Here is a 24,277-nt window from a genome sequence, read left to right as displayed (position 1 = left end):
GACAATAAGAAAAATAGAAAATAGAGAATATCACCAGACTTATCCTTTAAAAGTGTGATTAGATTATGTCAGATAACTTTATTATTCATCAGAGGGGAAACTAGTTCGGTCACCCATTCACAGTGACAAATAAGAGTCAGGTCAGACAGCAGATGTCATATGAAAAACATACAGTGCAACATACTACCACTATAGTAGTAACGCTAACACACAAACTCAATAATAAATATTAAATCAAGAAAAAACTAAATAAAAACAATGTATTTAAACAAAGGTTGAACATAAGTGACGCACCTGAAAAGTGGACCAAGGAAAAAGGCAATTAGTCATACCCATTTATTTGTTTTGTAATCTTGTTTGTTTGGTAATGATGAACTTTTCTGGACAAACAGTGAGTGTGCTCATCATCTCCACTTCACTGGAAAAAATTATCACAGTTACAGTACATATATGTCATTGAATCTAATATTACACTCAAACGACCATTTAAAAGTTGGTATTTAGGTGAAAATACACCTTCTATCAGTCATTAAAAAAAAAAGCTTACAGGATGAAACCGTCTAGTCTTAGCTCTTTTAAGGCACACATTTTTTTTCACGATTGTTTAAAAATCATAAATGAACACTGAGTTATTCATGTTATATGAATATATCATTCATGATTTCAGTAGGCTACAGCTCTGCAGTTTCTAGACAGTGTAGAGATTGTTCATGCAGATGTAAAGCAAGAAAAAATGATGATGGTGGACTAACTTTGTCACCATTGAGGATGAAAGTCATCGACTTTGACGTAGCCTTTCAGGTCTATGAAACAGAGGAATATGGTATATCAGGCTTTGGAAACACACACAATAGATTTGTTGACAATAAGAAAATATAGAAAATCGTCAGCCTAATCCATTAACAAAAGTTTTTTTGTTGTTTTTTTTTTTCATTTGCCATCCACTTACAAAATGATTCTGTGCTATTCATCACTGATTTTTATACCTTTAATATTTGGCTTTAATCTTATCTTGGAAAGGGTTCAATACTGATGGTAAAAAGAAGAACATTTGACATACTCCTCTCTCAATACTGAAAGGCTGAGATAAATGACCATTTGTTCTTATGGTTAGTTGAATACTTGTTTTGTACCCATTTAATCAAATTCAACAAGCAAGGCCGTGATACCTGATCAAAGGCTTTTTGTGTCTCTAAAGCTAAAGCCATATTCTCTCTACTCTGGAAATGAAGTTATAATATTCAGAATCTTCTCATTAGTAATAAACCCAGTTAGATCAGGATGTATAATGTGTTTTATTGCAGTTCCTTCTCTTTTTGCAAGAATAGATGTAAGCAATCTATAGTCATTTTGTGCAATAGGCCTCCCCCTCTTTACACTTTTTATGTAATAACACTTATCAGTTATTCTCACTGGTAGCTCCCCAGATTCAAACACATCAGCAAGTGCTCTTACTAGTAATGAGGTCATTTGATCTGAGAAAGCCTTATAAAATTCATTGATATATCCATCTGAACCAGGGCTTTTGTCGCTTTTTTGAAAATCTCATTGCAAACTCCATTATTGTCTTGTCTACATTTATTGTATTGTTTATTGTAACGCCTCCTTTGTAGACACACAGAAGGAGCACTTGCTGCTGCTGCTGCTCTGTAGCCGTATTCTGTCGAATGCCAAAAGGGTCACTTTCGTCTCCATTTCCACAGCGTTGATAACCACCAGGCATTTATAAACGCTGAGGAAATTGAGACAAATTGTGACCCTTTTGGCTTCTGATAGTATTCAGATCAAATCAGGCGTTGTGGTGAAAATGCCAGTGCTCCCATTCATTTGAACAGGCTGCAGGGGTTTTGGCTGCAGTGGTGCCACACTGGCCTACAGAAAGAAAATTGATCCAGAATCAACTTTTGGAGAAACACAACTCGACATCACGCTGTGGTGGCCAATCACAGGTCAGACTGATCAGAGCTGTAAAACCCTGCCATGAGGGAATACAAAGATGTAAATCCTCAGTCACGCCCATGGGGTACACTTGATTCCTGCCAAAGTAATGGGTGGGTGGAGCTTGTGTTGCACAGTTTCTAGTTTGCAACTGCACCTGCTAATACAGTAAATAAACTGCTCACAAACTCTTGTGTTTCCTCAAACATGACGAAGTGGACTAACATAATTAAATTGTTTTTTATATGTGTATAATAGTCTGCACATGAGGTATACGGCTGTCAACAGATTTACAATGTTTATATCTTCTCACATGTTCAGCAGAAACTTCTGTCAGTGTCTCTCCCCATGTATCTTGTCTATCTGAACTCCTAATTGAAAGTTTAAGTCAAAATCATGGGACACCATGTAAAAGCAGACTGTTTTAGGTTCAGGTTGTAAAAAAAAAGAAAAGAAGTGCTGCATACTTACTTGAAGTAAATCAAGTATTGAAGATTTTATGTCCGTTTGCTTTTAAAACTGAAAATTAAACTGAGTTTCAAATAAAATGAACATGAATGACTAAATTGCAGACTTCACACCTGCTCTATTCAAGTTTTAATCCTGAATCACAGCTGAGTCCTGAGGATGTTTTAGCCTGAAGATGACTTACATTCAGAGTTAAGAGCTCTCAGGCTGCACATAATTTTCATCTCTTGTGCTAGGAGACCCTCATAACCAAACAGTCCTAACACTTGTGAGAAAATGCTTTAAGTAAAAAGCTAAAGAGGGATTAAAAAAGGGCTAAAATGCTTAACTCTGAAAACTTCAACTTGTCTGTTTGAGGTTTTAGCATTTAAGTTGCTCTAACTTCTGACTCAAACCATTTACTTCCAAGAAAATCCAGCTCACTGTAAGGCTGTACAGTAGACTTCATTGGCTGCCCATTGTGTTGCTCTGTCACATGTTCACACCCTGACTTTTCTAAAAACACTAAAATGTGCCATTTGCCAGTTTAGAACAAGTCAGGAAATCACTAAAGCACAAAACCCTGTATCAGCTTTAAAAATATTCCTGGTTAAAGATCCGTCTTCAACATCTCTGCTGTGATCAGAGTCAACTTCTCCAGGTGCTTTTTCAATACAATCAACTATAATAATCCTGCTCTACATTTCAGAGGAATACTGTACAGACATCACAGAAGCCCTGTGTATTATTATGGGACTCACTCTGAGGATTGGAGAACTGACTTTGCATCCATTTGTTGTAAAGTGTGTTTATTTCTCTCCCACTAGATGGTGATGATGTGAATCTTCAACTCAACTCAACTGTGTTACTGTTGCCATGATTTCTTTGTATTTGATAAAAATGTTGCCACAATTGGCAGTAATTTATTGATGTCATATAACGATGATGTTACATATAACTAATCTGCACAGACATTGAAGCTGTGCTATGCTCTATATGCTGTATGTTTGTGCCTAAACATACTGTCAATGAAATGACCTGCAGCTTTCAAACCGAGCTGCATTCTGTAAACTAACAAATATGTGTGGCATAATACTAGGTAGTCAGACCTGCTCCTCCACACTCAGAGCACTGCTTTGTTTATTTGATCACATGAACTGCAAGAAAATATTAAAACGCTTTGAAAATGGAAATATTCTTCCACTCCCTAAAACTGCAACTAAAGTGAAGCATCAGAACAGAGTTATTCATCTGAGATACAGACATACAGCAACAATCTTGTGTTGATTTCACTGACAGAAGAAGAAAGAAGGGTTTAGGCAACTTAAAGCAAATACAGTAAAGCTGCCAGTACACAGAGGGAGGCTAAATGTACTCTCTGTCTCTAACATTTGATCTTCAAGCAATGCTGAATTTTTGTGGTATGTGAAAGTTGTGGGTAAGCTGCTTGCACTCGTTCAAACTATCAGCTACACCTTGTATATCATGTATTAGGTGTGTGATGTCGGTCTGTGATGGTTTGGACCCTTCAAGATTACACCACAACATAAAAATGTTTTTAAATTACATTTTTGGGTGCCACTTTCTGATAAGTCACCCTTTAAAAAGGCTCTATAATCATTAATTAGCATTAATGGCTTTATTAATGATGATGTATCTCCAGTATCAACATTTCTTCTCTTCTTTTGTCTTTTTAGCTCTTAAGTTCCACAGGAAGACCCCTCCCATTAATTACAGGTCCAATGTTTCTCACTTTCTAATAAGCCGTCAAGTCATTAATAATAATAATTAATAATGGGTCTTTGAGTTTGAGTTTCCCAAATTCTAATAAACCAATAATGAGCTAAACTTTGTCAGTCACCTGCTATTATAAATGTTAATAAAGCATTAATAAAGTGCTCTTGTAGCAAACCATCAAGTCTACAGATGTGAATGTTAATAATCTGTGTTTAAATGGATGTAGGTCCTGATGCCCTGCAGCCTTTTTCCAGAAAGTAAGTCCAACAGTCCATCTTCATGATGAACTAAAGACCTAAAAAGATAAAACAAGTTTGCTGCTGGAGGGGGATTTCCCACAACCTGGAAACCCAAATGTTATTCTTATTAATGCCATATAAATGATCTACAAAGCATTTTTAGATTATTAATTTAATCAATTAATGTTTATAAATATCTTATAAAGAGTGGATAATAAAAAGTGGTACCCATTAATGTATAATAGAGTTTGTGTCTCAGATAGAATAAACTTAAGTGCTACTTAAAATCACCTGCTTTTATGATAAAATATCACGAAAAATAGTGTGTTATGTTGCTGCAGAAAGTATGTAGATAATAATGTATGTATGCAGTCTTTATATATTAAAAAGCAGCCAACTTTGTCAAAATTAAATAAAATATGCAATAAATAATAAAACAATATAAATATATTTTAAAAATATATTAAAATACACACACACACACACACACACGCCAGCGCGCGCACACACACACACACACATATATATATATATATATATATATATATATATATATATATATATATATATATATATATATATATATATATATATATATATATATACATATATATATATATATATGTAACACATCTTTGCAGGGAAATTATACTGTGATTAAAGAGTGCTGGTGTGTCAACGTGTGTGTTTGCGAAGAGGAAGAAAGGAAGAATAGAGAACTGCCAACAACTGTCAGGCATTTTTGTGTGGGCTGTAAAACTTTCTTTGTTCACATTCTTACCAGGTGAAGTGAGTTTTATTTTTGGAGCTATCTATCATTTCCATTGAAGCAGCTGCAACCTAAATACAAAAAAAACACTTGTCCCCAAAGATCTTTCAGCACTCAGAAACATTACTGAATAACAACAAGAGTCAGACATTTGTTTTGTTTTCGAGCATAAATCTTTGGGAATTCACATGCCAAGCTCAAGCTCCACCCACCCGGCGCTCTTTTATATGGAAATCGAGCGTACAATCGGAGGCGTGACTGTATCTGTATATAAACTTCCTGGTTTGAGCACAGCTTACAAGTTTGACTCCACATATTTACTGGAAGGAACTCCAATAAATTCATCAGAAACATTCATCCTCAAAGGTATGCATTTCCTCTGTGTTTATTTACGTAGTTACAGATGACGCACGTTAGCAGACTGAATCATGAGACAGCTGAAAAACCTTTATACAACTGGTATAATATTTGTGGTATATGGTGGTGTAATTGTCACAAGAATTTTAGTGAAATATTGTATTGAATTAATCATTTATTATTAACCTTCGCGAGTAGAAAGCCAATATATGTACTTTAACTTTAGTTACTGGCTGAGACAAACCAGTACCTCAGTCCTCTCTATACCAGCGCTACCTGCAGGTAGTGACTCACAGGTGATAGTATGAAGGACTAAGTTACCTGCGCAGAGAGCAGCTGCGCGCACACGCTGTAAAGTACCACAAACAGGTTGTGATAAGGAAAAGGAAAAACTATGAAATCGGGAGATTAACGGGAGTAATTAACGATCAGGATCACAGCGAGAGAAAGGGTTCAAAAAAGGGAGACACCCGCAAACATCGGGAGTGTTGGCAGATTTATTTATGTACTGATACAGCATGACTACAGCGTATTAAGGGTATATGGAGACGTCGCAATTATGTCGTAATGTTTTGCTTTTCTCTGAACGAAAAAAAGAAAAAAATAGCTTTTAACACATAATAATGCATCATCAATAGTATATTATTGTTAATATTGCCACATTCAGTCAGTGGTCATACTCTCCTCTCCTCTTTTCACCTTTTAACGTTTCCATCAGGCCAAAAGAGTATTTTTTTAATGCCAAAAATAGCGCCAAATACCCATTCATTCGGAAATCAATAGTAATTGGTTATAATTATAATTAGGAAATGATTTTTGTGACATTCATGTGAATTTTTTTTTTAAAAAGAAACAGGAAATCCGTCTTTTATTTTAATTGTTGATCAATGTCTATGATGTACAGTATTGTCATTCTTGATCACGGCAGAATTACGTCTTTATATGTCCTTGTTAATTGTTGCACAGGTGCAAAGATGAACCACTGTGGTCTGCTAACTGCCAAGAAGGAACCAGGTACAGAGCTGTTAGAAAACACCAACACAGAAACATATGATTTCCAACAAAACCTTTTTTTGTACTCATGTAAGCTTCAAATGTTGGCTGTAAAGGCTTTCAGATACACAATGGTTTCCTGCACAAACTGATTTTAACTATCAGCTTGGATAACAAGAAAGTACAACTGTTGTGTGGCTAAAAATGTAACAATTCAGTACAGAAAAAAAACCTTAATTACAATCAGAAATCATATCTTCACCCACAGAAAAGACAACAGTTGTCACACAGTCTTTGTGTTTGTCTGTTTCTCATCAGTTCCTCTGAAGAGCATTGAAGTGGAGCTGGAGGTGAGGGACCATGTGGCTACAGTGGTCTCCACTCTGCTCTACGAGAACAAGGAGGACAAACCACTGGAGGCTGTTTTTGTCTTCCCTCTGCCTGGAGATGCTGCTGTCTGTCATTTCAGTGCTAAGATTGGACAAACACAGATTGTAGCTGAGGTGAAGGAGAAACAGAAGGTGAGCTAGACAGTAAATACGTATTCACTATAATGAATCTGAAAAGACAGTAAGCACACCAACCATTACTCACATGTGTCATCTGTACTGCAGGCTCATGAGGAGTATGATGACGCATTGAGCTCTGGTCAGCAGGCCTTCCTATTGGAAGAGAGTGATCAGAGCCCGGATATATTCTCTCTGAGTGTGGGCAGTCTGCCTCCAGGAGAGAGCGCCTCCATCAGGCTGGAGTACGTCACTGAGCTGGCTGTGCAGGCTGATGACGGGCTGAGGTTTTGTCTGCCTGCTGTGCTCAACCCTCGCTACCAACCTCAGGGTAGGAAAACCAGCCAACACTTTCTGCTTAGTGCACACCACACCTGACAAAAAGAGTCTTACTGCGACAGTGATGCACCTGGTGCCAAGTGCACCCACATACAATGGGGGAAGCCAAAACCTGTTGTGCATCGATAGAGTACATCACCTCAAAACTCCTTTTATGTCTTCCAACCTCTGCCAACTGTGGTGACGAGTACATCCCAAACAATCTGTGAATTTGAGGCTGAAATCAATATTGACATTTGAGAAACGCTCTTATTCTTTTTTTTATACAAACACCTACAGGGGGCTGTGGAGTTGTCTTATAAACAAACAAAAGTTATGTTAATATTCAGTGTGTCTTACTAAAATACACTGTGTGTATCCTTCACAAACGTGTTTGTTAATTTACTTCCTTGTAAAACATTTGTAAAGCCAATATGTTGAATCCTGCATCATAGATCCATGTTTACTGGTGAGCAGTGTTCTTCTTCACTGCCTTTGCAAGCGTATTGAAATACTTATTTGCTGTTAGCACCAACAACAGTTGATCTAAAAAATAGCATGAAACAGTCAACAAGAATATGCATTGTTTTGCTGTGTCCTACCGTGCTTGTTTCCTTATGTGTGTATATGATACAAAAATGGTGACTTAGTTGTAAAAACATTGCTTCATAGCACTACTAGTGGTCAAAAACCCCACAGTATACCTTTAACAAACATTTTGTGCAATTATTTTTCAAATTTGAAAGGGTTAGGGTTAAACAAAGCAAGATATTCCTTGATTTTCTTGCCTTTTGACAGAGCCAGTTTAGCTGTTTTCCCCTATTTCCAGTGTTTATGCTAAGCTAAGCTAACAACAAATTTACCGTACAGACAGCGAATAATTTCACAAAATATCAAACTATTCTTTTAAAGTCACCACACAAACACTTTGCATCTCCTTTATTTAAATCCTGTAGAAACAGAAAATGGGATGACATGGTTTAACAAACAGTGAAACTAAGTATTGGAGCCACTCGCTCACCTTCACCAGTTAGCGAACAGTTAGTGCTGCATAATCAGAAGTCCCATTCAAAGCTGGCGCACTGCAAGCATTTTTACAAGTGTTGATATCTATCACAGTGAGGATAACTTTGGAGTTACGGAAAGGTCAAAGGCCAATGTTTCAATAAAGGAAGTTCAAATGAACCTGCAAGGATTAGAAAACTAATCATACTTGACATCTCACTTGTTAAACAGCATTAAACTGTGTTCAGACTGACAGCATGATTGTTCTCCTCACTGGCAGCCAAGTGTGGGAGGTGTTTTGTTTTCTGTCTTACTACCCTAACAAGGTAGTGTTGAGTCAAATTCAGTTTTATAGTCAATTTGTTTTTCATCTTGCCCTTTGTCTTTGGTTTGTCATTCCCCCTGTAGCTGCCCTCCCAGCCCTGGCTCCAGGAGTGGATTCAAGAGACTGAAATGAGCTTTTCCCTTGTTGGGTGGCTAACACTAGTCCCCATAGAGAGGGTGAGGAGCTCAGACATCTGGAAAGACTGCAGTTTGAATTCAGTGTTTGAGTTAGTTCAGGCATGCGATTAGGATACCCCACTTGCGCACTTGCAATTGGGAGGAAACCCATGGTGTAGACACAGAGTATGCTGGACTATGTAACCCATCTAATCTGAGAATGCCTCAGGACCCTTCAAGAGGAAATGATGATCACAGGGTGCTTGGGCTACTTTGCTTAACTTTCCACCACTGTGTCACTGTGTTTTGAGAACAGTAGGTCACAGTGGCTGCTGATAAGCAGCAGAAAAGTGATGAGTATTCCTTCAGAGTACCTAGTAGTTTTTTTAGTAGTATATTTTTACTTAAAGCAGAATATTTAGGTTGAGGATTTGTTTCCCCTATTTTCCTGGTCAGCCAGAACCTCATCTGGACTGAAGGTTTTCAGCTACATAAGTGGTTTTAATGTCTTTGATTACAACATTTTAAACCTGTTTCATGTTGTTCACAGGAAGTGAAGGTGGCAGCGTCCAGGTGACATCTGTTCCAGCCTCTCTGGTGCCCTACAGTCTGTCTTTCTCTGCCCGGGTGTTTTCTCCTCGTCCAATCTCTAAAGTAGAGTCCAAGTGCTCCCTGGACCCTCTCCAGTACCTCAACACAGAGCAAACTCAGGCCACGGTATGTAGAGTGCTAACGTGTCTGCTGTGTGTGATTGTTCCTCATTACTGAGAACAAGACATCTCTCTATTTATGTTTATGAGTGTGTTTTGTGAACTGCAGGTCAAGTTGGCTGCAGGACACAAGTTCGACAGGGATGTTGAACTGTTGATTTATTACAAAGACGCCCACCAGCCCACTGCTGTGGTGGAGGCAGGACAGGCCTCTGCCAAGCCTGGTGAGTGACAATTAGAGAAGTTGTTACTCTGTAAATAAAAAGTTAATTATCCTCATCCTCAAACTGATGAGTTACATGTGTTTTAATAAATGATAAAAAGCAGTTTTCTGGTCATTTTTGTGTCTCTTTCCTGTGTTTCAGGCACTCTGATGGGTGATCCAGTGGTGATGCTGAGCCTGTACCCTGAGTTCCCCCAGGCTGTGATGTCTTCAGTCGCCTCATGTGGAGAGTTTGTGTTCTTGATTGATCGATCTGGAAGTATGGATTGTCCTATGGATAACCGCAACCAGAAAGAGACTCGCATTGGCAGTGCCAGGGTATTCATTATGTGTTAACTTTGTCATAAAATCATTCATAGTGTTCCTCTCACACAGTGGCCTTCACTCTCTTTTCTCTCTTCCTCCAAGGATACTCTACTGCTCCTGCTGAAGAGTTTACCAATGGGCTGCTACTTCAACATCTACAGTTTCGGGTCCAGTTATCAACACATCTTCCCGTAAATCACTGCCTCATTTCACCCAGTCCACAAAAATGTGTTTCAGTCTTTGATATCACTGTTTGCACATGTGTGTCTGTATGTCAGTGCTGTCAGTAGACAGATCTTCGATATTGGGTGATTCTGCAAAACCCCAAATTATGTTTAATCTCAAAGTTTTTTAACATTCACTCCCAACAGGGTCCAGAGTCGCTAGCCAGATTCTTCTCTTCTGTAGTTCCCCAGTGGTTGAACAAGTTACCAAACTCCATTCAATCCGCAGAGTCCCTTTTGATCTTTAAGAAAAAGTTAAAGAACCAGCTCTTTCGCAAACACAAAATGTCATTATCCGCTTCTATGCACTTTATTGCCTCAATGCACTGCTTGTTGGCACCTACATCCTTGGCACCTGAACTTAGCTTCATGGCACTTACTCATGTTGTTCTCTCCTGAATAGATCCTCGCTTGTATTGTATTGTATTAACTCTCATGTGTACGTCACTTTATATAAAAGTGTCTGCAAAGTGAAATTTTGACATAGTAACATTCCAAAATCAATTGGTCTTGCAAAATGTGGTCATGGCAGCAACAATACAGTTAAGACATGAGGAAGTTTAGGGAAAGATTGCAGTTATGCTATAAAAAAGACTTGAGATGAATTTCAAATTGAATTGTGGAAGTTGGTAGTGCTACACAACCATCCAACCTCCCCCATTTGTGTGTTTCTGATGGCAGTAAGAGTGTGGAGTACAGTGAAAAGACTATGGAAGAGGCTCTGAAGAAAGTTGAGAAGATGGACGCTGATCTGGGAGGAACAGAGATCCTGGAGCCCCTCAAACACATTTACAGCCAGCCCTGCATTCCCAGTCAACCAAGACAAGTAACACACACACACACACACACACACATTATGCACAGGGGACAGTAGATGTGTCAGTACCACGTCTGTGCTGTTGTTACCTGGTAATTTGGTACATATAAAAGTAAGTGTCAATAACAGAAAGCTAAATTCTTGATGGAAATACACAACATTTATGGAATAATACTAAAAAATGTAAATAGACAATTAATTTAACACCGACTAACTGGTACCCCTTCATCCACTCATTTTCCGTCTCTTCTCTGGGTCTCAGTGGCCTGGACCACATGGGCAAAAATAGCATGTGTGCTTAGAAACAAGTCTTGCACTGTAACCCAAATGTTTTCCTGTTCACTGTGCTTGTTCCATCAAAATAAAGCCCTTACAATGTCCCAATCACCTTTTTACCCCGGATCCACAACAAAGTCTTTAATTAGTAGTATCTGCCACTCAGTCTGATCCATTGTTTTAAATTTTAAATTTTTAAATTTTTGTTTACTTATTCCCACATAATACAGCATACAGTGCATATTTAACCATCAGTAAGTCTAAACTGGTAAGTCTACATTGAAGTGAGTAAGTTGGGACATGTGACAGCTGAATAGCTCTGCATTAAGAGATTTAACCTATATCACAGCTCTTCCCTGTATGTAGTCTGGTGTAGTTTGTACAGTTTCCTGATGATATCTGTTGACAGAGAGATGTTAGTGTGGATCTGTTGTGGCAGGAAGGTTTGGACAGGATTTGGACAGCAACAGGTGTGATACATCTGGAAAATGTTGCTGAAGCAGATGTGACAGTTCAGCTGTTTTCATTTCACTCACTGATGCTTGCTGACATTTTTTATTAAAACTGCTGCTTGTTTCTGTTATTTTCTCACTGAAAACTCACTGGTTCCAGTGTTTTAATGGAGCACATGAAGTGTTTGACTGCTGGTGTAGTCAGAGCAAACAAGTAAAGAATAGGAAATAAATGGGGGATAACATATCCTATACAATCTATAAACAATTGCTTGATTGATCTACTCAATAGTTCCTAATTTTCTGTCCTTTCCAAGTTCAAACCAGTTTAGTAGAGGCTCATATTTAACACACCTATGTTGTTCTATATACATCACTGTTTTATCTACTTGTGTTAACAGCAACCTGACACTGCTCTCAATATGTTGTGGATGACTCATAGCACATGTATGATGTTATGTAACTAACAGTGATATGTAAACTCTCTGCCCCAGCTGTTTGTCTTTACTGACGGCGAGGTGGGGAACACCAAAGAAGTTATAAATCTGGTGAGGGACAACTCAGGCTCCCACAGGTGAAAGCACAATAACACAAAATACAAAAATACAACAATCACACACACAATTCCCAGAATATGTTCAATGTCTGAATTCTGTGTGTTAAAAACAAAAGTACTTCATTGCAGGTGTTTCTCTTTTGGGATCGGGGAAGGAGCCAGCTCTGCTCTTATCAATGGGTTGGCCAAGGAAGGAGGAGGTCACGCTCAGTTCATCACAGGAACTGACAGGATGCAACCAAAAGTAAGACATGACCATTTATTATTAAAAAATGTGTCTAGACAAAAGACATAATTAAAAATAAATAATGAATAAACATTTTTTATTCTTCAGGTGATGCAGTCGCTGCGATTTGCTCTGCAGCCAGCTGTAGTGGACATCTCAGTCACATGGGATTTACCAAAGGCAGTGTCTGTCACTGTCCTCTCACCACCCATCACAACAATTTTCCAGGGTCAAAGGTCACTGGTTTATGCTCAGCTCACTGGACAGGTAGGAGCAGCACCATGTCATAGTGAAATACCTCTCTGGTCTGATTTTTTTGCTCTTAAAAACATAAATAAAAGTGTTAAAGTGTAAAGTGTAAACTATGTAGCATCTTCTGTGAGATAAGAAGATTGGTTTCTATCACTGTAATGCTCTCTTAGAGTCCAGAGGCAGCAGAGGGCTGTGTGACGGTGAAGTACAGCCTGGCAGGTCATCCATCCCAGAACCAGCTTCGCTTCAGTCTCAAACCTGCAGAGGACACTGGGTAAAATAGAGTTTAGTGGTCAGACAGCAAAAGTATCATAAATTAGATACTGACTTTACAATACTGAGTTTATAATGGTTATTTGTATAAAGTCAGATGGTTTTGTATAAAAATAATTTCATAGACTAATGCTGCATCATTAATAGCCTTCTATTGATATAAATTTAAGTAAATTTACATTTATATTTAACTCAGTTTTCTAGTTCAGAAAGAGAAAAAGAGACCAAGTACTTGAAATAGAGAGACAGACAAACTGTGTGTGTGTGTGTTGGTATTACACATGTGGTGGGGACATAAATCTATTTACACATTCATGCTGTGGGGCCTCACCTAAAGACTGGCTTTAAAGTCAAGGTAAGATTAGGGTTCTGGTTTCAGGTCCCCTGAAGTGATGGAAACACGACTGTGTGTGTGTGTATATGTGTATGTGTGTGTGTGTGCGTGTGTGTGTTACATCTTCCAACATGTTAGTGGGTATTTAGAAAGAAAAATTGTATTAATGATGTTTATTATTTTGCCTCTAATTTCCATATTTTGAAAAGTTGTTAAATGTCCTGACTGGACATAGATCACTATTTTGCATTCATACAAATAAAAAGTTAACTCCTGTCTCTTGTCTGCAGACTAACAGTCCACAGGTTGGGTGCTCGGACTCTGATTCGCTCCCTTGAGATGGAAGAGAGAGAGCGCAGAGGACAGCAAGATGGACGAGTGAAGCAGAAGGTGGTGGAGCTCAGTGTCCAATCAGGAGTGAGCAGTTCCTTCACCGCCTTCATTGCTGTCAATAAAAGTGACAGCAAGGCGATTCAAGGACCTCTGTTGCGCAGAAATGTTCCAGCACCCAGTGAGTGTTTCTAAGAACTAATAAAAACACTGATGATAGTGTAGAGAAGCACAGTGGTGTAATGCTTTAACAGTATGGAAATCATCATTCTTCATTCACAAATCTACTAATCACTCTTAGTGATTAGTAGATTTGTTTATATTATGAGTTAAAAGCATTTCATCTGAGCTCACAGTGAATTTGTGTGTGATCATCTGTTCACATACCTGTGTGTGTTTGTAATAAGTTGCACTTTTTCTCATTTTCAATATTTGAACATTTTGAATATCTTATGTAATGGTTTTAACTACTTGTTGTGAGTCATTGCAATAAACTCAAAAACCAGTATTTTATTAGCTGATACTTTTTTGTGAAGTAATTCTCATGTAATATTTTGTATTTTTTTTTTCATCTTAAGTGATGATGATGATGAGCTGTAGTATGCCTGCAAGACTTCAGAGGTGTGCTGCTCCACCCATGAGAAATTGTAAGTAAAAAGCTGAATTCGAATAAAAAATTTAAAAAAATACATTTTTGTGGCAGAAATGCTCTTTAATTTCTTGCAGCTTTTACTGTGAACTACTGTATGTAGGAGTTGTATTGCCTCTGGTAGACTTTAGCAGTCTTGGGTATAGGCAACATATGCAGTTGCCTAGGGCAACGAGATAGTATAGAGAAGCACAATGGTGTAAGCACATATCTATTAATCACTCTTATTATACTATGAGATAAAAGTATTTACTCTGTTATCACAGTGTATTTGTGTGTAATTACCTGTTCACATACCTGTCTGTGTTTGTAATAAGTTGCACTTTTGACTATTGAACATCTTGCGTAATACTTTTAAGTACTTGTTGTCATTGCAATAAACTCAGAAACCAGTATTTTATTAGCTGATATTTTTTGTTTTTCTCATGTAAAATTTTCTTGACCTCATATTCTTTTGTATTTTTTTTCATCTTAAGTGTTGACGGGCTGTAGTAAGTCGGCTGCTCCACCCAGGAGAAATTGTAAGTAAAAAGCTGAATTTGAATATAAAAAAATACAAAATACATTTTTGTGTCAGAAATGCTCTTGAATTTCTCTCTGCTCTTGAAGACTTTTAACTACTTGTTCTGAATCATTGCAATAAACTCAGAAACCAGTATTTTATTAGTTGATATTTTTTTGTTTTTCTTGACCTCATATCCATTTTTTTCCTCTTAAAGTCATGATGGGGAGGGCCATGCCACAGAGTTTGTCTACGCAGAGTTGTGATTTTGCTGCTCCAGTCATGGGAAGTCGTAAGTAAAAAGCTGAATGGGATGAACACACATCTGTGTATTTCTACGAAAACAGTATATAGATAGAAACACGGAGTAAATATAAAATCATTTTTTGCAGTAGAAATGCTCTTTAAGTTCTTGCAGCTTTCACTGTGAACTACTGTATGTAGGAGTTGTATTGCCTCTGGTAGACTTTAGCAGTCCTGGGTATAGGCAGCATATGCAGTTGCATATGCCAAAAAAAAGGTTAAAATTGGGTAAGTATCTGAAACCCTGTTGATCAGGATGTTGGCAAGCAGTTCTGTAAGGTGTGGAGGACCAGAAATTAACACAAAAGTCCAGGAACTTGGTTCAGAGCTCTGCTTTTTACTGTTTCTCAGTTTCAGAATACATAGTGCAAATGCCATGAATACAAAACAAAGGAGACTCATGAACACAGAGGGAGTTCCACAGCACACAGACAAAAGGCCAAATTAACTAAACAGTGGCTTTAAATACTGCCTGGTCAAACCAGTGAGCTAATATCTTGGGTAAAATTAAATAGACAATTAAAGCTATTAAACATAATGGTGACATTAACATTTTCATTAGAGATTCATTCTCTGGGGAACATAATGATAATATTAATAGTAATACATTTTGTTAATAGAGCTCTTTTCAAGGTACTCAAAGGTACTTTACATAAGTTAAAAGGATCCTAAAAAACAAAATACTATGAGCACAAAGTAGCTCAAAACATTAATCACACATTAAAAGGAGTTACAAAAAAGTGAGTTTTTATTGGTGTTCTGACAATAGACGGTGCAGATCGGTGCAGTTGCCGATGTGTTTGGGGTGCAGTAGAGTAAATCTGTGAGATGTTACTCTGGGTTACCAAATCTATGGGTCTGAAAGTGTTGAACCTTGTCATGATCATAGGAAGTCAGATGAGTACCCGATGCTAAACATGAACAAGTCAGGTCTTGGTTTTCCTGCTGAATGCACAGGTGACACAAACCAGAGTCAGGTACAGATCAGCTCAGGGCAACAAGATCCAGCATCAGTCAGTGCACTGTACCATTTAATGCAGAATAAACACTGATTTAACGATTTTTCTGCACTTGTACTGTAACAGTGCAATTCCTTTGAGAAAGCAGGTTTTGTTTGAGTGATGCACAACATAATAGCATTACTGTGTTTAGATTTGTTTAAATGTTTAGATTTTTTTAAAGAAACTCCTCATGTATTTATTAGTATGCTGTTAGGATATGGTTCACTAAAAGATTCAAAACCATCCTATGTAGATTTGACTCTACTACTTTTCTCTTTACATTGATTTCTTTTAGTGATACATTAAAGGCACTGATCATTTCAATTAGTTTTAAATATTTTTAGTATACTTTTGCTATTGTAACAGTGCATTTCTTTTTGAGAAAACAGGTTTTGATGATGGTAGTTGGGAAGCAGAGCGATATAGTCTGGGAGAGTGCTGTGACGAAGGTGATGAAAGTGATGAAAGTGACAAAAGTGAGAGAGGTATCTGTTTTTTTTTCGGTGGTGCACAAACTTTATAGACTAGACAAAATGTTCAGATGTTTTAGTGTAAACAGAACCCTCCAGAATTTATCAGCAGGCTCTGTGAAAATAAGCTTCAGTAAAGATTTAAAACCATCCCATTTCGATTAGATTTGACTACTTTCCTGCGGACATAGATCTCTAAAACTGCTTTTGCTCATCATCATCAAGGGTCTATTATCTCTGGAGGGCACAGACATTTATTTTGTCTGTGCTACTGTTTAAATATATGAACAATAATATCTCAAAATCTCTACAAAATTGTCACATATAGCTGTCAGTCCACAGATCTGTGTCAAACAGGATGAATAACTCAACTCCACTTTTCTCAACTTGACAACATGTGAGAAAGACATTATGCTTTTATACACAGTAGTTACTACAACTAAGCTGCATTACTTAAACTTATATTCTACCCAAAATATTTTATCTTGAGAATTATCCTTTGCATAAATGCTTAAATGATTCACATATAAGAGTTAGGCGTGTGCTGGTGGTCACACACAAAACTGTTTTCTCCAAAACACATTGTTGCTAAGTCCACAATGATGCATGTAATCTGGTCCAAGTAATGCATGTAAGAATTGTCTTTTATATCAAAGGCTATATTTGTTACAGCCATCTGAATTAAAAAACTTAAATTAAGAAAAAACCCCTTGATGTGAATATTAAGTGCTTTAAATTTAACCATCTACATTCTGAATCACCTTTTTCACCTTGTGATAAAATCTAGACTGGAGCTGGATCACTGTATTGCTGCTTATAGCGATAATCTTCAGTGTATTTGTACAACTCAGTTATGTATTTTACCAGTCAAGCCAGCATGATATTCTAATCAATGCACAAATTAGAAAAGTAGAAACCAAACACAAATATGTCTTAACTTTGATGACCCTCTACTTTTCCTCTTGTGCCATCAGCAGGTCAAAGTTTTCCAGTCAAACATCTCAACATCTACTAGATGGATTGTCACAAAATGTATTTATTATTCCCAAAAAATGAATCCTTCTGACTTTGGTGATCCCATAACTCCTCTAGCACTCATGGTCCCCAGAGGTTGAATTGTAATGACTGATTTTGTTTTCAGCTCTGAGTTTTCAGTTTCTTGTTGTCCTCAGACTCTATTGATGATGAGGTTGAAGTCGCCATGCCCAAGCAGCCTCGCAGAGACCCTTTGCTGCAGTTGGTGTCCCTCCAGAAGGCGTCTGGTTGCTGGTTGCTTGAACCAGCTCTGGCTGCTGCACTGGGAAAGACCAGTGAGGAGGTGGAAAACCCCAAACCTTCAGTGGTGAGTCATTGAAGAAAATAATAAAGGAACTTACTCTAAAACAGATTTAATGAATCACTTTATATAAAAATGTTACATACACCATGAAATAAAACCAAAACAAAAATCAGGGCTATACAGTATGTATATAAATAAAAAGACATGCTGAGATACATTGTTCCATAAAAACAATCAATAGAAATTAGTCCAGAAGAAATACAACCAGATTGAGAGATTGTGTATGGTGCCCTCTTGTGGTGTTTTTAAACCACCTGTTAATGAAAGGTGTTGACCATATCTGAGAGTAAATCACATGTACTGTACATATTTGAGTGTGCTCTTATTTTATTTAGTATATAATATTGTTACCGCTGTTTTAAGAACTGTGCAGTCACATTTTCATTTGAAATGCTTTGCTGTCTTTGTTTTCCTTGATTTTGTTTCTTTCTGTTGTCTTTTATTCTTTCATTTGCTGATAAAGGTGAACAAGGAAGTGTGGGCCACTATTCTGGCTCTGATCTGGCTTCATGGTTTCAAGTCAGATGTTCAGGATGAATGGGAGCTTCTGGCTATGAAGGCTGCATCATGGCTCTGTGCTCAGAAAGGTAATCATCATAATAATAAGTGCTGATCTGATGTTTTTAAATGTGTGTACTGGTTATAATCAGCTGCTACATTCAGTCTAACGATGGCTTCTTCTGTGTTTTTTTTTAGCACCATGTGTGACAGAGTGTGTGGAAGCTGGAAATGCACTGCTGGGTTGCAAGGTGCAGAAAGATTCACTGGGGATTTGAGGTTTTTGTTAAACTGCATTTACTTCATCAACATTGAATGTTACTACTTTGCACTTTTACTTTTATGATATCTTGTGCCTTAGCATATTTGCACTGTGCTTCATCCATCCAGGATCAGCCATGTAACAAGACAGAATTGTTTTTCTGTGTCAGTGCTTTAATGTTGCTTTGTATCAGAAATGGTTTCTTGTTCCAGAAAATTAAAGTTGAATCTTTGGACCTGAAACTTCTTTGTGCATTTAAGCTCAAACAAGACAACAACACATTTCTCCATGCAGCGTCCCATAAAACTGTGAGAAATCATTGTTGGCACATACATAAGGGATACATGCACTTTACTGGATACTGAATGTACTGAATGTACTCTACACTAAGTCTCATAGATTTATTACAGTGCATTTCTGTTGAAACCAGACCTCAGCCTTTCAGCATGAAGTTGTTGTATACACCTGATCCTGTTGGTCTAATGAGAAGAAGATCTTTGCATTAGACCAGTAGGATCAGCTGCATACAACATAGACAGAAAGAAAAGATAAATCAAAACAGAAAAGAGATTGAAATAATATTAAAATATATAAAAACAATAATGAAAAAGTTCTGTACACACACGCAAAAGGTTTGACTGGTGCTCTTTTAATTATGTGAGAGCTGTGAAGCTGATGCACACTGCAAGTGTTTAACATTTTTTACAATTCTACCCACAGGGGGCGCTACTGTAATATTATAACATTATTTTTCTACTATTCTGTTGTCTTTAATAAAATGAAACTTGGTACACAAGTTGTCCATAAGAAAGTGCACGACATATTGAAGCATGGCACCAATATCTCCACCTTGTATCCATTAATGAAACACCACCATACTACTTATTAACTGCCACAGTGGAGGTCAATGGTAGAGAGGAATAAGATATAGCCTATCAGGCCCTGAATACACATATAATAGCTGTTAGTACTGTAGGATGAGTTTATTTTTGTTTTTTGTTGACAAGAAAAATAGAAAATAGATAATATCACCAGACTTATCCTTTAAAAGTGTGATTAGATTATGTCAGATAACTTTATTATTCATCAGAGGGGAAACTAGTTTGGTCACCCATTCACAGTGACAAATAAGAGTCAGGTCAGACAGCAGATGTCATATGAAAAACATACAGTGCAACATACTACCACTATAGTAGTAACGCTAACACACAAACTCAATAATAAATATTAAATCAAGAAAAAACTAAATAAAAACAATGTATTTAATCAAAGGTTGAACATAAGTGACGCACCTGAAAAGTGGACCAAGGAAAAAGGCAATTAGTCATACCCATTTATTTGTTTTGTAATCTTGTTTGTTTGGTAATGATGAACTTTTCTGGACAAACAGTGAGTGTGCTCATCATCTCCACTTCACTGGAAAAAAATAAAACAGTTTTAATGGCTTATGGAAAGATCAATAATAAATAAATCAATTCTATACAAACTTCTATTATCATAGTTACAGTACATATATGTCATTGAATCTAATATTACACTCAAACGACCATTTAGAAGTTGGTATTTAGGTGAAAATACACCTTCTATCAGTCATAAAAAAAAAGCTTACAGGATGAAACCGTCTAGTCTTAGCTCTTTTAAGGCACACATTTTTTTTCACAATTGTTTAAAAATCATAAATGAACACTGAGTTATTCATGTTATATGAATATATCATTCATGATTTCAGTAGGCTACAGCTCTGCAGTTTCTAGACAGTGTAGAGATTGTTCATGCAGATGTAAAGCAAGAAAAAATGATGATGGTGGACTAACTTTGTCACCATTGAGGATGAAAGTCATCGACTTTGACGTAGCCTTTCAGGTCTATGAAACAGAGGAATATGGTATATCAGGCTTTGGAAACACACACAATAGATTTATTGACAATAAGAAAATATAGAAAATCGTCAGCCTAATCCATTAACAAAAGTTTTTTTGTCGTTGTTTTTTTTTTCATTTGCCATCCACTTACAAAATGATTCTGTGCTATTCATCACTGATTTTTATACCTTTAATATTTGGCTTTAATCTTATCGTGGAAAGGGTTCAATACTGATGGTAAAAAGAAGCACATTTGACATACTCCTCTCTCAATACTGAAAGGCTGAGATAAATGACCATTTGTTCTTATGGTTAGTTGAATACTTGTTTTGTACCCATTTAATCAAATTCAACAAGCAAGGCCGTGATACCTGATCAAAGGCTTTTTGTGTCTCTAAAGCTAAAGCCATATTCTCTCTACTCTGGAAATGAAGTTATAATATTCAGAATCTTCTCATTAGTAATAAACCCAGTTAGATCAGGATGTATAATGTGTTTTATTGCAGTTCCTTCTCTTTTTGCAAGAATAGATGTAAGCAATCTATAGTCATTTTGTGCAATAGGCCTCCCCCTCTTTACACTTTTTATGTATAACACTTATCAGTTATTCTCACCGGTAGCTCCCCAGATTCAAACACATCAGCAAGTGCTCTTACTAGTAATGAGGTCATTTGATCTGAGAAAGCCTTATAAAATTCATTGATATATCCACCTGAACCAGGGCTTTTGTCGCTTTTTTGAAAATCTCATTGCAAACTCCATTATTGTCCTGTCTACATTTATTGTATTGTTTATTGTAACACCTCCTTTGTAGACACACAGAAGGAGCACTTGCTGCTGCTGCTGCTCTGTAGCCGTATTCTGTCGAATGCCAAAAGGGTCACTTTCGTCTCCATTTCCACAGCGTTGATAACCACCAGGCATTTATAAACGCTGAGGAAATTGAGACAAATTGTGACCCTTTTGGCTTTTGATAGTATTCAGATCAAATCAGGCGTTGTGGTGAAAATGCCAGTGCTCCCATTCATTTGAACAGGCTGCAGGGGTTTTGGCTGTAGTGGTGCCACACTGGCCTACAGAAAGAAAATTGATCCAGAATCAACTTTTGGAGAAACACAACTCGACATCACGCTGTGGTGGCCAATCACAGGTCAGACTGATCAGAGCTGTAAAACCCTGCCATGAGGGAATACAAAGATGTAAATCCTCAGTCACGCCTATGGGGTACACTTGATTCCTGCCAAAGTAATGGGTGGGTGGAGCTTGTGTTGCACAGTTTCTAGTTTGCAACTGCACCTGCTAATACAGTAAATAAACTGCTCACAAACTCTTGTGTTTCCTCTAACATGATGAAGTAGACTAACATAATTAAATTGTTTTTTATATGTGTATAATAATCTGCACATGAGGTATACGGCTGTCAACAGATTTACAATGTTTATATCTTCTCACATGTTCAGCAGAAACTTCTGTCAGTGTCTCTCCCCATGTATCTTGTCTATCTGAACTCCTAATTGAAAGTTTAAGTCAAAATCATGGGACACCATGTAAAAGCAGACTGTTTTAGGTTCAAGTTGTAAAAAAAAAAAAAAAAAAAAAGAAGTGCTGCATACTTACTTGAAGTAAATCAAGTATTGTAGATTTTATGTCCGTTTGCTTTTAAAACTGAAAATTAAACTGAGTGTTTCAAATAAAATGAACATGAATGACTAAATTGCAAACTTCACATCTGCTCTATTCAAGTTTTAATCCTGAATCACAGCTGAGTCCTGAGGATGTTTTAGCCTGAAAATGACTTACATTCAGAGTTAAGAGCTCTCAGGCTGCACATAATTTTCATCTCTTGTGCTAGGAGACCCTCATAACCAAACAGTTGTAACACTTGTGAGAAAATGCTTTAAGTAAAAAGCTAAAGAGGGATTAAAAAAGGGCTAAAATGCTTAACTCTGAAAATTTCAACTTGTCTGTTTGAGGTTTTAGCATTTAAGTTGCTCTAACAACTTCTGACTCAAACCATTTACTTCCAAGAAAATCCAGCTCACTGTAAGGCTGTACAGTAGACTTCATTGGCTGCCCATTGTGTTGCTCTGTCACATGTTCACACCCTGACTTTTCTAAATACACTAAAATTTGCCATCTAAAGTTTAGAGCAAATCAGGAAAACATCACTAAAGCACAAAACCCTGTATCAGCTTTAAAAATATTCCTGGTTAAAGATCCGTCTTCAACATCTCTGCTGTGATCAGAGTCAACTTCTCCAGGTGCTTTTTCAATACAATCAACTATAATAATCCTGCTCTACATTTCAGAGGAATACTGTACAGACATCACAGAAACCCTGTGTATTATTATGGGACTCACTCTGAGGATTGGAGAACTGACTTTGCATCCATTTGTTGTAAAGTGTGTTTATTTCTCTCCCACTAGATGGTGATGATGTGAATCTTTTGGAGACCTCAACTCAACTGTGTTACTGTTGCCATGATTTCTTTGTATTTGATAAAAATGTTGCCACAATTGGCAGTAATTTATTGATGTACTGATATAACTAATCTGCACAGACATTGAAGCTGTGCTATGCTCTATATGCTGTATGTTTGTGCCTAAACGTACTGTCAATGAAATGACCTGCAGCTGTTAAACCAGCTTCACTCTGTTAACTAACAAATATGTGTGGCATAATACTAGGTAGTCAGACCTGCTCCTCCACACTCAGAGCACTGCTTTGTTTATTTGATCACCTGAACTGCAAGAAAATATTAAAATGCTTTGAAAATGGAAATATTCTTCCACTACCTAAAACTGCAACTAAAGTGAAGCATCAGAACAGAGTTATTCATCTGAGATACAGACATACAGCAACAATCTTGTGTTGATTTCACTGACAGAAGAAGAAAGAAGGGTTTAGGCAACTTAAAGCAAATACAGTAAAGCTGCCAGTACACAGAGGGAGGCTAAATGTACTCTCTGTCTCTAACATTTGATCTTCAAGCAATGCTGAATTTTTGTGGTATGTGAAAGTTGTGGGTAAGCTGCTTGCACTCGTTCAAACTATTAGCTACACCTTGTATATCATGTATTAGGTGTGTGATGTTGGTCTGTGATGGTTTGGACCCTTCAAGATTACACCACAACATAAAAATGTTTTTAAATTACATTTTTGGGTGCCACTTTCTGGTAAGTCACCCTTTATAAAGGGTCTATAAGCATTAATTAGCATTAATGGCTTTATTCATGGTTAAATAATAAACTTATTAGTTGATTTATCTCCAGTATCAACATTTCTTCTCTTCTTTCGTCTTTTTAGCTCTCAAGTTCCGCTGGAAGACCCCTCCCATTAATTAAAAGTCCAATGTTTCTCACTTTCTAATAAGCCGTCAAGTCATTAATATTGATAATTAATAATGGGTCTTGAGTTTCCCAAATTCTAATAAACCAATAATGAGCTCAACTTTGTCAGTCACCTGCTATTATAAATGTTAATAGAGCATTAATAAAGTGCTCTTGTAGCAAACCATCAAGTCTACAGATGTGAATGTTAATAATCTGTGTTTAAATGGATGTAGGTCCTGATGCCCTGCAGCCTTTTTCCAGAAAGTAAGTCATCCAACAGTCCATCTTCATGAAACTGAAATGCATGTCTCTCCTTCCCTCGATGAGGT

The 24,277-nt window shown here is 37.1% G+C and overlaps 1 protein-coding gene and 2 long non-coding RNA genes across 7 annotated transcripts; 1 reads left to right on the top strand and 2 right to left on the bottom strand.

Annotated features, from left to right (window-relative positions):
• Window positions 1-5,303: 5,303 nt before the first annotated feature.
• LOC122983605 (von Willebrand factor A domain-containing protein 5A-like) lies at window positions 5,304-19,034 on the top strand. Of its 5 annotated transcripts, none has more exons than XM_044353535.1 (21): window positions 5,304-5,496; window positions 6,454-6,501; window positions 6,799-7,001; window positions 7,095-7,317; window positions 9,301-9,467; window positions 9,570-9,684; window positions 9,826-10,001; window positions 10,092-10,180; window positions 10,895-11,039; window positions 12,253-12,332; window positions 12,444-12,558; window positions 12,649-12,807; window positions 12,963-13,066; window positions 13,690-13,910; window positions 14,308-14,376; window positions 14,855-14,899; window positions 15,098-15,172; window positions 16,574-16,651; window positions 17,827-17,996; window positions 18,457-18,580; window positions 18,690-19,034. In XM_044353535.1, the coding sequence occupies exons 1-21, from the start codon at window positions 5,319-5,321 to the stop codon at window positions 18,767-18,769; spliced, it is 2,664 nt and encodes an 887-aa protein (XP_044209470.1). In that variant the 5' UTR covers window positions 5,304-5,318; the 3' UTR covers window positions 18,770-19,034. The 5 variants fall into 5 exon arrangements, with proteins under 5 accessions (XP_044209470.1, XP_044209469.1, XP_044209468.1 ...); XM_044353534.1 differs by having other exon boundaries at window positions 16,574-16,660; XM_044353533.1 differs by having other exon boundaries at window positions 16,574-16,669.
• LOC122983612 lies at window positions 6,348-6,824 on the bottom strand. The gene is made up of 2 exons (XR_006403743.1): window positions 6,747-6,824; window positions 6,348-6,509 (listed from the first exon to the last, which is right to left on the bottom strand). It is a non-coding gene; the product is annotated as an uncharacterized LOC122983612 (long non-coding RNA).
• Window positions 7,367-8,756, bottom strand: LOC122983611. Its single transcript, XR_006403742.1, has 3 exons — window positions 8,518-8,756; window positions 8,326-8,414; window positions 7,367-7,528 (listed from the first exon to the last, which is right to left on the bottom strand). It is a non-coding gene; the product is annotated as an uncharacterized LOC122983611 (long non-coding RNA).
• Window positions 19,035-24,277: the final 5,243 nt, after the last annotated feature.

This window comes from Thunnus albacares, chromosome 6, assembly GCF_914725855.1.
Source record: "Thunnus albacares chromosome 6, fThuAlb1.1, whole genome shotgun sequence".
Classification (NCBI taxonomy): domain Eukaryota; kingdom Metazoa; phylum Chordata; class Actinopteri; order Scombriformes; family Scombridae; genus Thunnus; species Thunnus albacares.
Note: the sequence above shows the minus strand (reverse complement) of the source record. Positions and strands in the feature narration are given on the sequence as shown.

Bases quoted from the DNA above. Each gene is read 5' to 3' on its own strand.
- LOC122983605 (XM_044353533.1), top strand. From the start codon at position 5,319: ATGCCAAGCTCAAGCTCCACCCACCCGGCGCTCTTTTATATGGAAATC. The intron at 13,067-13,689 runs GTAAAATAGAGT...TCTTGTCTGCAG, and splicing joins AAACCTGCAGAGGACACTGG to ACTAACAGTCCACAGGTTGG. The intron at 13,911-14,307 runs GTGAGTGTTTCT...TTTCATCTTAAG, and splicing joins CAGAAATGTTCCAGCACCCA to TGATGATGATGATGAGCTGT.